Source organism: Typopeltis vanoorti, chromosome 24 (genome assembly GCF_054136105.1).
Source record: "Typopeltis vanoorti isolate ZY-2024b chromosome 24, IOZ_Tvanoo_1.0, whole genome shotgun sequence".
Lineage (NCBI taxonomy): Eukaryota > Metazoa > Arthropoda > Arachnida > Uropygi > Thelyphonidae > Typopeltis > Typopeltis vanoorti.
Window position 1 is genome coordinate 61,715,425 of NC_143572.1, and position 14,228 is coordinate 61,729,652.

Here is a 14,228-nt window from a genome sequence, read left to right on the forward strand (position 1 = left end):
TTGTGGAGTGGGAGCATCGAATTCAAGAATGTTTATTTATTTTTATAACCTTTCACTATTTTTTGTGCACTTAAGACACTCATCCAAATGTGATTTATAAATAAATAAATATATATATATATTTTTTTTAAATTTTATTTATTTTTACTGAACTAATTCTGGTGGATTGCTTTCAGTTATAAGGCACTCATGTATTTTGCAACTGACTTCGCTTTTCTTACCATAGTAAAGAGATTTTAAAGGCTATTATTTTTACAGAACTAGGTTAAGACTATATATGCACCTTCAAGTAATTATATTAAAGAAAATGACATTAAAATTATATAAATCCTTTCATTGTGTAAATCGACTTAAGCCAAAATTCCTATCTGTGACTGAAATATTAGTCTTCACCTTATTTCCAAATAGTAGTGTGTTATGAAACAAGAAAATTTTTAAATTGATATTTGATATTAACAAGCAGTGACAGAGTGCAAGTAGCTATTATAGCAGCCTGAACATTCCTTGAGGGTACATATCAGGAAATTGATAATGATGATAAATTATTTTATTTTTATAGCAGTCCCACACTTTTTGGGAATCTATTAATTTTGAACAGCTAGACATGAGAGCAATACTTCATACAGAAGGGTCCAGAGAACAGGTAGTTGGAATAAGCCAGGTTGACATTCAGGCTGTGAAATGGATGTTTGGGACAGCTTTATTTACTGTTGGCTTAGCAGAAGTGTATGTTTGGAAATGGGGTTGGTGGTGGTGGAGGGGGGGGGGGGTTGAATGCTATTTCAGTAGAACAGTGCCTATAGAAAATACACAAAATGGACTGAGACAGTTGCTGAAGTGAGGTCTGTGAGAGAGAGAACATTGATTAGCCAAGCCCCTCTTGGACAGCATAAAGAATTTTTTATAGTTGGATATCTCATTTCTCCAGAAGACATTTCACTGGGTGTACGGAACATAAGTACCATAAAGAAGCTTTCCTGGAAGAATGCAAAAGAAATTGATAAAGTTTCTTGGTACATTGTTAATCTCATTTCATTTTAATATAGACGAGTATTCAACATATGGTGTGTTAGTACCTTCCTTCATGGATAGAAAGGTCAGATAAAAGAAGAAACTTGTTAACATTACATTTGAAGATTATACCCAGGGAAAAGTGTTCCAAATTAACAAAAAAGGAAGAAAAAAAGTTATTCTGTGAGTTCAAAGTGGAACTGCAAAAGAGAGTTGATAGTTGCTACACATATTTTAACAGATTTCTTCAATTAACACGTAAAAACACAAAAACCTTAAATAAATATAACAATATTTATTTAAGGTCATATATTTCAGCCTGAATATTACAGGCCATCATCAGTGGTAACAACAGTTAATTACAAAATAGAATGCAAACAATGGATGATTTGAGAAGTAAGAGTCATGTGATGTTAGGCATAAAAAATGCAATGGTATAACTGAGGAAATATTGCAATATTGATAATTCATTAGTTCTTAAAAAAAATTATTGATGTGTGATTAAAATAACACTTTCCCATATCATTATTGATGTGTGATTAAAATAACACTTTCCCATATCTTAGATAGAGATAGGCAGTAGTACCGAAGTTCATACAGTGAAGTAAAGCCTCAGCACTTTCTTTGGACAAACATTTAAATTTATACCGATACTGATGAAGTAAGCATATTTCAGACCATAGGCTATTGTGGTCTCTATCTATTCTATGCTGTGCCAAGCCATATTTTCAGATGTACTGTTTCTAATGTAAGACTGGTGTTCTTGCATTCTCTTTTCCACAGAGCATCCAGTTTCTCCAGAGTGAGAACGATGACAGTCATGAGGAACTTGGTAGATGCCAAGGAGAGCTAGAGGAGACCATTTATCTTTTGAAAATGGAAACCATACTGATAATTTCTTGACAGGAAGAGAAAAGTAGTCACTAAATTGTATTTCTTATGAATTCTGGAAATGGGTTCTGAGTACTGTTTCTTTGTTACTTGAACTAGGATTATAGGAATTAAAATGCTGCTGTTGCATAGTCCTTTCTGAGAAGCCATTAAGTTTCATATATCATTTGATGCTTAAAAGTTTCTGCTGTAATAGTTCAGGTGTAGAACAAATAATAAGCATGTCACAATAAAGTTTTATTTTATTAAGTTTTTTCAATAACGAGCTGAAATGTAATGAATTGGAACTCACGGTACTGTTTCTTTGTTACTTGAACTAGGATTATAGGAATTAAAATGCTGCTGTTGCATAGTCCTTTCTGAGAAGCCATTAAGTTTCATATATCATTTGATGCTTAACAGTTTCTGCCGTTCAGGTGTAGAACAAATAATATAAGCATGTCACAATAAAGTTTTATTTTATTAAGTTTTTTCAATAACGAGCTGAATGTAGCATCCAGTGAAAGTAGACTTTTGATAGCACGAAAGTAATTACTCAAGATTATTCCAAACTTACCAAGCTGAAGGAATCGATCATATCCCCTGGTGTTTGTTGGCTGGATGGTTAGTATATCCGCTCTCCAGCAAAGAGGCTGTGGGTTCGAATCCTGCCAAGGGCATAGATGTTTGTGATTGTCCTACTAACCAATTACCATATGTTCTGCTGTGACCTGTGTCCTGGTGCAGTATGACCTTTGATGTCTTTGCTACATAAAAAATCAAATTAAAAAAATATCTCCTGGTGCTCATATCTATTTCAACTCAAGCCTGTCGCTCATCTACAATCAACTACAAGCTGCTAAATATGAACTAGCTATTAATATACATCGTATTTCTGATCTCTGGAATTTTATTAGTTCTGCTGTAGACCCTCAACTTTCCAATATTGCTAAATGTTCTCTATGCCATTCATTTGATGACCAGCCAACATTTAGATTGTAAATTCAATTCCCTTGTCAAGAAGCAAAGCACACCTCATACTGTTCCAGAAAATTGGGTAGTAAACATATCAGGATGCCTGTTAACCAAAAGTAAAACCCTTATTCTTTTAAAAGGACATGATTTCTCAATAGTTCCTAAAAGGATACCTTACTTAGATTTCCTCTTCAGCATCGAATGGAACTCATTCACTCTATCTAGTGAAGATGCTAATAAACTTCATTTGGAAATTTCATCTGTCCTGGAAGCTTGGATTTTGTCCTACTGAAATCCAAGCTTCCAGCTACAAACATCACTTTAGCTGAAATGAAAGCATTACGATCCTTGAGATACAATATTCATCTCATTATTACTAATTCTGACAAGGGGAACTCTATTGTTGTTATGGATTCTGCTTAGTAGTTATTTTTGTTAGAACCCCCAGGTTTTATGGTTTATCCAATATACACAAAAAGGACATTTCTCTCTATTCAGTAGTTGACTGCATAGATTGGCAACTCACACTCATTTATTAAAAATTCTTCTGATTTTCTAGATAAAGTAAAAAATGTTTCCCTACAACCCACTGCTATAATGGTTAGCTTGATATAGTATCTCTCTTCATAAATATTCCTCTTAAGGATACACTACATCTAATTTCAGAAGCATTTCCACGGGATATAGTGAAACTGTTCGATTTCGTTATGCATGCTGGATATTTTATTTGTCAGAATAAAGTTTACAGTAGTTGAAAGAACCACAATGGGAAGTCCACTCTCCCCCGCACTTGCTAACTTTTATTTAGAACATTGAGAAGACATTGTGTTTTCGTCCATACACCCTCAGCATTCATTTTGGATTCATTATATACATGTTTTTGCTATCTGGTCTCATAACGAAGACACATTGCCTACTTTTTTTATTGAATATAAACAACCTACATCTACGAATTAAATTTACTATGAATAATAAAAAAAAACAGCAAATTGACCTTTTTAGATATTCTACTTCTTCATTTACCATCAGATGAATTAATTATTTCCGTTTATTAAAAACCTACTTTCACTGGAAGCTACATTCAACAGCAATCAGCTCACCATCCATCACAGAAGACAGATTTATAAATATTTATTGTACCGTTCTTTCTGAGAAGACTCGATGTGTTCTCAGAAAGAATTGTGCAACAGCTTTTTAATTCCTATAGTCCCAGCTCATATAACAAAGAAACAGTACATCTAGTTCTGATTCCTTATATTTCTGGCATCTCAGAACCCATTTCCAAAATTCTTAAGAAATACAATTCAGTGGTTACTTTTCTTCCTATCAACAAATTATCAGCATGGTTTCCATCTTCAAAAGATAAATGGTGTCCTTTAGCTCTCCTCATTCTTACTTACTTTGTTCTTCATCATTCTTACTTTGGACACTGGGAAAGAGAATACAACTGTAAATCTGAAAAATCTGGCTTGGCACAGCATGGAATAGATACACACTACAATTTCCCATGGCCTGAATCATGCTTGCTTCATCAGTGTCAGTAGAAATTTAAATGTTTGTTCAGAGAAAGTAATGAGGCTTTACTTCTGTCCAAACTTAAATTGGAATGACTGCCTATCTCTGTCTGAGATATGGGAAAGGCTTATTTTAATCAGTAATTTTTTTAAGAGCTAATGAATTTTCAATATTGCAATATTTCCTCAGTCATACCAGTGCATGTTTTGTGTATAACATCGCATGACTCTTACTTTTTCAAATCATCCATTGTTTGCATTCCATTTTGTAATTAGCATTGTCACCACCACTGATGATGGCCTATAATATTCAGGCTGAAATATATGACCTTAAATAAACATTCTTACTTATCCCTTGTGTTTATCCGTGTTAATTGAAAAACCTCCAATGGCACAAGTATCTTTTAAACAACTTTTAACAGATTTGAAGGAGAGGATGGGGAAATTACCAATGACAATCCTGATTAACAGTAATAAAGTAGAAACTGAATGCTTAAATGAAAGAAGGGAATTGGTAAGGGATGGATCATTAAGCAACCTGCTCTCCTCTGTGGGGATGGAATCTTTATAATTAGTAATATTTTCTTATTTAAATCTACAGTTTGCATTTGATAGATAGTTGTTTGGTTTGATTCTTTTCAAAACTTTAGTATGCTTCATTTTTAGCTAGATATGTGTTTCTATTCCACTCAACACACCAGTTAACTGTCAGCATAAAAAACTCAAAGGGTCTACAGAAGAAGTTTATTATAGTGAATAATTTGCTGTTGTAAATTTTGGTTATCACATCATTGCACCTATGGAGATTTGGTTGGAGATATTCAGTAGTTTGTTATAGCATGTCAGTCATTTCTTATTTTATATCCCCTGGAAATGAGATCAGTCAATTTTTGCAAGTTATATTTTAAAATAATATCAAATTGGTATTTTAATACATAACTCTAATTTTGATGTATGAAATATACTTTTTAAGACTTCATCTTGTTAGATGTTTGAGTTATATATGTAATACCTAGTAGGTCAGAGGCAAAACTCCTTTGCCATTAAGATTATATAGTTTGATATTCAAAGGAAATATTTATTTTGTTTGCTGACATTATAAGTTGCTTTCAAAAATTTGTTTCATTTGAAACAATATATAATTAATTACATTTATTATTTAGTCCCAAGGTTCCATTATTCCTCATGCCATTGTTACCCTTCCAAATTCAAAAGGGATGCTTCTCCTTTTGTGCTATGATAGTAAGTAAAATTAACTGAATTTTATTACCAGTTTTATATGTTTTCCTGTAAATGCATCTTATTTAGCTCATGACTTTTAACCATATTTTGTGAATTAAGAAATGAATATTAAAATAACGTTTACTCCTAGATTAAGACTAACAAGGAGTCAGAAACTCTTGTTCTTCCATTAATGTGATTGTTTATTAATAATAACACTGAAGGGAAAAAGGTGTAAATTCAAACTTCTCAGAAACAAAACTTCATTATGTAACAATTAGTGATTAATAACCATTAGTGTAATTGCATGAACATGTTCATGCAGTTCATGCTGATTAGCCCATAGAGGGTTGACTGCACTCCACAAATACCTTCAGTACCATCTTTAATTCTCATTAGCTTTAATCTATTATTATTATTACGACACCTCCAAGGAGGCTTTGGACTCATCGTTGGGAGGGCACACACCCTACTCCACAACACAAAAAATCTCACCATCTCTTCTATTTATTCATTCTCTTCTGATCTTCTTACTATGCTTAATTAATTAAAAGTTTTTCTTTCTGTAGATGTCAAAAGGCAGCATGATAGTAGAAACAGTTAGTTACATTCAGAACAGCAAGTCATGTAATTGTTTCAGGCTAATGCACACTCTTATACTCAGCTGCCTCACTGATATCTGCATACTCATTCAACAGCTTCTCCCCTAAGCTCTAGTTTTCCCTGATTTTGCACATCCAACTTATTCAGCAACACCTTTCCAGACTCTGAACACAAATTCCATTCAGATGCAAACCGTCCTTGTTGTGTAAATCCTTCACCCATTAAACTTACTCCACACATCAACAAACTCCACATTATAACTCTTGCATAACCTACTCATTAAGTCATTCGCTATTATGGCCCTTATTCTTGAGAAACGACTAAGAAAATTTGCAGAAGCTTGGAGAAGAACAAGCTGGGTCAGGCTAGACAGAGATTGTCAGAATCAGATTTTCACTTTAAGATAAATAGTTGAGAAATCATGAGAATATAGCACTGATATGTATTTGTTTTGTAGATCTGATAAAGTAACATAAACAAATTTTAAGAGCAAAAGGGGTGAGGGGAGTACCATCAGGATGAGAAGACTTATGTGAATTTAAAATTCTTTCTGATGTCATTCTGATTAAAGACCAGAGTAGATCCGCATTGAACTATTCTTGGTAATGTAGGAGGAGAAGGATGCCAGGAAGTCGGTCTTGCCTTTAAGTGATGTTACAATAGTACCAACTGGATGTGAGTGTTGTGGGCAAAAGTTGTTCCCATTGATTTCAAGGTCACTGAAGGACCAGAAGGATCAACTGTCATTTGAGCAAAAGTGGTTTCTATATTTGGCATTTTCAAAGTATGATATGGATTTTGCTGATAGTCTTTTTGCAGATGTTGTGTGCTGAAATGTAGACTGAATGTGAAGCTGGAGTTTTGGTTTCAAGCCACTTGTGGTATACTAAATTTTTTGACTCTTGGCTTCACTAAAAGAATAAAAATAAATTCTGAATTTTGACAAAAAAAAAAAAAAAAGTTCTAATAGCAATTCTGATGGATATTTATTGATGATATATCTGCTACACCTAATTTGTGTTTTATTCCTAGGGAATATTAAGTGTATTATTAGAACCTATTTGATTGTACTTATTATAGTGTTATTATCATTATCAGCAAATTGTGTTTGGTGATTTGTAGGTCAAGTGGCACCTTAATTTTTTCATTAATTTAGTTGTAAACTGATTGAATGAAATTTTTTGAATATCATAAATACTAAGTTCTTGAAAAGATTATATTCTGTTTACAAATGTTTGTGATTACAACATACTTATTAACTGCACTTGTGACGTAGTAAAACATTCTGAAACATGTAAGGACAAGAGGTTTAATAACACACTATTAAATCAAAAATTTCAATCTCTGTATAACAAACTGTCAGTTCAGCAAGGTAGAATACTAACAATAGATATCAAAAGATACAGGCTGTGTTCTATACAGAATACAGTATAGCAGATTTCAAGGTGTGATTTGGATCACACCTTGCAATCTACTGTAGAAAACACATAAATACTGTTTGAAGCATTTTTTTTTTACAACTAAACACTGACTAATATCAGTGTTTAGTTGTAAAACTGACATTGTCCCCGTGAACATACCACTTATTGAAATTCTTCAGTTGTTATCATTGGCATTGGCACCAGACATTGTCAAATTGTTTGATTTCATCCTTTGCTCTGGTATTTTGTCATTGTCTACAAAAACAAAATTTATAAACCGATCATAGGTACTACCATTGGGATCCCCTATTTCTCTTGCCTTAGCAAATTTCTACCATAAGGAGTCTACTAGATTCTTAAGCATCTAGTAGACTCTAATAAATTTAGTTTAATCCTTTATCCAAGTGTAAGCAAACAAAGTTTGCACCTGAAAATATCTTCAGGGCTGAGGTAAGGTGGTACATCCTTTGGCAACTCGTAGCAAAGGTGAACCAAGCTCTCATCACTTTTTGTCTCACTGCAGACATGCATACTGCCATGCATTAAGGGAAGGGCCACTACCCAGACAGATTTCGATCTTTATTGAGATCTCGTCAGTGGGAGACAGACCCAGAGTGGTGATACCAAGGCAAAATCAATGGAGAGGTAATATTTACCTATACGAGTTGCCAACCGGTGTGCCACCGTATTATTAAATTACTCTGGATTTAGAGAAAGATGTTGGAAGTTTATTTTGCACTTGGTTAGACTATAATAAATTTAGTTTAATCCTTTATCCAAATGTAAGCAAACAAAGTTTGCGTTTTGTAGTAAGATGTACCACCTTACCTCAGTCCTGAAGATATTTTCAGGCATAAACTTCGTTTGCTTACACTTGGATAAAGGATTAAACTAAATTTATTATAGTCTAACAAAGTGCAAAATAAACTTCCAACATCTAGTAGACTCCTTATTCTCTTCCATATAACTTCAATGATTGTTTTGAGTATGCTATGTATTTTTTTTTATGTCTCCCACTCACGAAAGGTTGTAAATCTGTAATGCATCAGCACTGTAGCCAGGCTAAGGAATTTTGTTGTATTTTATTATTTGTTATTGTTTATTTTCTTTATATTTACATTGTGTGGAACCTTTATCATTGCTTTTCAATTGGAGGTAAGTTAGTCGGTCTTATACAGAGATGGCAGGATTTTCCCTCCGAGAAACTTGGGGTTTTCATCCCATAACCAGACAAACTGGCCAGTAGAACACATGCAATTCACAAACAAAGGAATACTTATAGACATAAGGTTAACCCCTTATCCTCAAATTATGGTTACAAAATCCAAGGATACTTGGACGTCATGGGCACTTAAGTGACTGTTAGAACCAGTAATGATGATAATGGAAACCCTGCTTTAGAGAGACTCAACATGGAACTTTGTCAAGCCACTTCAGGCCTCTAAAAATGGGGCAGTGGTCTCATACTGGGCAATGAAATTCATCTTTCACCATGTAGCCTTTTCCTGAAGATGCCCTGCCCTCATTCTTTTCTTACCAAAATCAACTTCACCATGAAAATGGAAAATTAGCTTTCTTGAATATCCTTCTTTCCTGCATCTTCTGGTGTAGTAACTTCTGTTTATCAATAACCTACCTGAACTGACTATTATGTACTGCAGGATTCAGACATCAACCTTCTCAAAAAATGGACATCATCATAACTTTGCTAAATAGAGTTCATGTTGTTCCAGTCCTTGTGATCTAAAACTATGACTTGAGAACATCCAATATGTGTTATGCAGCAGAACGGCTTCTTCCCATGGAATATTCAGTACATCTCCTCACTCTTAAAACCTTATTTCTAAGAACCCTGAACCTTAGAGAGAGACCCATTTCTTTGTGTTGCAGTGAATCTCTAAACCAGTTTCAGACATTCTGAAGAAATATAATTTAGTGTCCATATTTTTCCCTCAGCAAACTCTTTGTTACCTTCCAAAGATAGTCTTCTGTCTTTCCCAGGTGTTTATCAACTTCTTTGTAATAACTCTCTCTCTTTGGACAAACAGGATGTTCTGTTAAGAAAATACTTCTCAGGCCTTTTATAGATCACATAATATTAATGGTCATACAATCTTATGTCATCTATAAAAAGTCTGAGAAGTCTAGTCTAGCACAGCATGGAGTTGACACTGATCACTGACCACCATTGCTGTTTTAAATTTGAGCATTTGTTTAAAGTTGCTCAAGCACCACTTCTTCTTTTCAGCCATTTTCTGTCCACTGCTGGATGAAGGCCTCCTCCAGTTCCTTCCACCTTTCTCTGGTCTTGGCAATGGTTGACCAATTTTTCCCAGCAGAATTTGACAATCACTCCACCTTCTTTTAGGACATCCTCATTTTCCTTCTTTTGGAATCCAGTTCATTAGTATGGTGGTCCATCCCTCATCTTCTCTTCTGGATAGATGTCCAGCAGATTTCTATTTTAGTCACTTGTGGTGAAGAATGATGTCAGTGATACAAGTCTGGCTTTTTGTCTTTTAATGTGATGCCTAGCATCAGTCTCTCCATTTTTTTTTGAGTTGTTGTTAGTTTATTTGTCAGTGCTTTTGGTATTTTGGTAGAGATAAGTTTGTTGCTGTTTTAAATTTGAGCATTTGTTTAGAGTTGCTCAAGCACCACTTCTTCTTTTCAGCCATTTTCTGTCCACTGCTGGATGAAGGCCTCCTCCAGTTCCTTTTACCTTTCTCTGGTCTTGGCAATGGTTGACCAATTTTTTCCAGCAGAATTTGACAATCACTCCACCTTCTTTTAGGACATCCTCATTTTCCTTCTTTTGGAATCCAGTTCATTAGTATGGTGGTCCATTCCTCATCTTCTCTTCTGGATAAATGTCCAGCAGATTTCTATTTTAGTCACTTGTGGTGAAGAATGATGTCAGTGATACAAGTCTGGCTTTTTGTCTTTTAATGTGATGCCTAGCATCAGCCTCTCCATTTTTCTTTGAGTTGTTGTTAGTTTATTTGTCAGTGCTTTGGGTATTTTGGTAGAGATAAGTTTCACAACCATATGTGATGACTGGAAGTATACACTGGTTAAATGTCTTCCCTTTTAAACAGAGTGGGATATCATTATTTTGAAAAATGCTTTTCAAATTTCTGAATGCACTCCAGGCAAGTTGAACTCTTCTGTTTATTTCCTTTTGGAAGCCACAGTTTAGATCAATGAGATGACCTAAATATGTATATGAAGAAACTCTTTCAAAGAAATTGTTTTCTGTTATTATGTTTTATGGTGTTACAAAATGATTAAACATAATTTTAGTTTTTTCTCTATTTATTTTTAGACCAACTTTTCTGCTTTCATGATGTAGATCTTCTATCATTATATTAAGGGCTTCTGGAGTGTTTGCAAAAATTATATCATCTGCATATCTTAGGTGTGTTAAGTTTCAGTTATTAATTTTTATACCAAGGTTTGTCCAGTTTATATTATTAAATATTTCTTGAAGGACTGCTGTAAAGATTTGGGGTGATAGAGAGTCTCCTTGTCGGACACCTTTTTCAATTGATATTTTATTGCTACTCATGTGAAGTCGGATTGTTGCTGTTGCAGTAGAGTATATTTCCTGGAGGAGGTCCATATATTCTCCAGGAACTCCCTGATTCTGGAATGTTTTGATTATTGCATTAGTTTTGATGGAATCAAATGCTTTTTCATAATCAATAAAGGTTAAACAGAGGCAATTGGTTTTCCTCTGCTTTTTCTATTTGTTTTATTGCATGAATATGATCAATTGTATTAAAGACTATGGAATCCTGCTTGTTCTGCTGGTTGGTTTGAGTCTAGAACTTGGGGGTTAACCTTTGTGTCATTACTTTTGATAATTTTGTACAGATTAGAGAGAATACTAATTGGTCTATAGTTCTTTACTTCTTCTTTGTCTCCTTTGTTAAATAACAGTATCAGAGTAGCATTTTTCCAGTTTTCTGGTATCTTTCCGTCTTCTAGGCATAGATTTAGTAAATTTGTGACATGGTGAATTATGTTGTTTCCCCTCATGTAATTAATTCTATGTGAATTAGGTCTTCATCAGGACATTTTTTATTTGTTTTAATGCTTGTTTTATTTCATTTGAGATGAATGGTGGGATGAATTCCATATGCGCTTCCATTTGTTTAAAGTTCTCAAGCACCACTATATTGCCCTAACTTAAACTTTAGATTGTCTTTCTTTATCTAAAATTTGGAGGGATTCTTATCCTCATTAGTGCAAGCAATTGTTGTTTTTTCCTTTTGGATCACACCATTCAATCTACTGCACTGTATCACATTAGCTCATATCTTTTGAAATCCAGTGTTGATATTCAATGTTGTTAAATTGGCCTGTTCACTGACAATGATTTATTATATTCAGAATGAAATATTTGATTTAAATCAAGTGTTATTAAACCTTATGTCTGTGCTTCAATGTTGTTCTCTTTTAATTATGCTGGTCTTCTTATTTTCCATAAGTGGCTGTTGCCAAATTTGGTCTCTAAAAGGATATCTTAATCCTTTCCCCCTCCCCACCTCCATTCTCATTTACATGCTACAGAGATGACGCCTTTGACTGCTCTACCCATTCTAGGGTACAGCAGTAAAGCTGTTTTGCAGGCAGATGATAGCTTGCTCATAGGACTGAACCTAATGTTAATAATTCTTCCACAGACTTACTCACTAGCTATTGAATAATCTTGCTGCCTGAAGGAAGTCATTTCAGATAATGCAGTGTCCAGGAGACCAAATACATCTCTGGAGATGTGTGCAAGTCTTTTACCTCATGCTGCATGCTTTCTATTCTTGTTAATTAGCTGTTCACTATCACTAACCATGAAAGACATCCCAAATAATTACAGTAACAGTGTTAAAAAAATTTAAAGAAACTTCTATCATGTCATAAAAATTAAAAATCCATACTTTCAAAAATTCATTTTAAAAAATTTCAGTATTCAGTTCACCAACATTTGGGACCATTATTATAAACAGTGTCCACCATACTTACCAGACTAACCTTCTTTTTCTAACAAAGCCTGCTGGTCATTGCAAACATAATGCACCATAATTATTTGAACTATATATTACATGATTATTCCTTATGTCACAGATCTGGCATTTCATGCAAGAAATGCCAAATCTCTGATTTCGCTTAGCTTTTGTGATTCAAAATTTCCTTTCTTCATTCTTTTACCATCATATGCTGTTTGAATATTTATCTCTGAAGCTTCTTTTTTGCAATTCAGAATACAAAGCCTTAGAGTGTATACTTTTACTCACACTCTTCCACCTATATTTTTCCATTGTGCAAGGCTTTGATCAGATCTCAATATGGATTACTGTGCACATATTTGGTTTCCTAGTTTTCAAAAGAATGATGAGTTGTTGGAGAGGATTCAGAGATAATTGACTAAATCAGTTTCAGGTCTCTGGAATGTGGAGTATGAGGACAGATTGAGGGAAGGCAAATTGCAGATCCTAGTAGATGGAAGGGGATGCTCGTTGCACATAACTTGGTAAGGGGTAATTACCAGATTAATGTGGATAAGAGTTTTCATAGAATGGCTGGAGACAGGTTGAGAAGGAAGGAAGGCCATCCCTGGAAGCGGTATAAGGAGAGTGTGATCAAGGGTGAAGAGAAAATTTTTTGCATGGAAAGTAGTAGGTGATAGGAATGCATTGCCTGAAAGTGTAGTGAGTGCAGAGACAGTGAATGCATAGTCATGGGACCTCTCATGATGAGTCGAATGATTCTAATCAGGTCTGATGATGATAATATATGTAAGTGATCTTTTCACTTACCTCAAATTCCATCTATAGTTTTACTTATAACGCTGTACTCCTTTCTGTCTATTCATTTCATAAATCTTTGTGCTAACGTTCCAAACTTGAAAATTTTTCATGACTGCCTTAAAATACCTTGAGCATTGATCCCCATGTTGGTCTTCAGTGGGATGGATACAACTTCATCGACTTCACTGCTGCCAAAACACAGTCCTCTTTCATTTCTCACAAAAAAGATCTTACTTCACTCTCACTGACTTTTGATAATTTCTCTTTTTGGGATGACATTTCCAGCCTTTCATGCCATGGTCATATCCATCACCTCCAAAAATCTGTATAATGTTACATTCAAAAAACCATTTTTTACTGCACAGCTTTTGTTTTTTGCAAACCACAATTTTCCATACATTAGAATTCTGTTCTTACATTTGAGGTAGTGTAGCATAAACCTTTCTAAAAATGCTTGAAGTTATCCACAGAACGGTCTCAGGATGTTTCCAGAAATGCTTAAAGTGTAATATTTATGCAATCTGGTTAAAAATAATCTTCTCTCTTAAGAATTTTTTTTATAGACATGTCCTTCCTACCTTACACCTTTTTCTAAAGTATTTCCAGAGCATTCTGCTGAACTGGCTTCTATCATTCATCTACTTTTCTCTAAGCCTATACAAGAATCTGTAGTTCAGTGTCTCTTCACAGCCAAATTTCAAGCTTACTAAACTAACTGCTTTATCATCTGTTTTCTTTACACTGTTTGAACCAGTGACTGCTACTTTGCAATACTACTGCAACTAAAACTTTTGATTTACATAAAC

General features: G+C 34.2%; 1 protein-coding gene across 5 annotated transcripts in view; it reads left to right on the plus strand.

The window, feature by feature from the left end:
• The window catches only part of msn (serine/threonine-protein kinase msn), a 566,215-nt gene that overhangs the window by 535,074 nt on the left and 16,913 nt on the right, over nt 1–14,228 (plus strand). For all 5 annotated transcript variants that reach the window (XM_090413541.1, XM_090413543.1, XM_090413544.1 and 2 more), the window contains one exon: nt 5,534–5,612. In XM_090413541.1, coding sequence (XP_090269667.1) covers nt 5,534–5,612 — 79 coding nt within the window. The remainder of the gene's footprint in view (nt 1–5,533; nt 5,613–14,228) is intronic.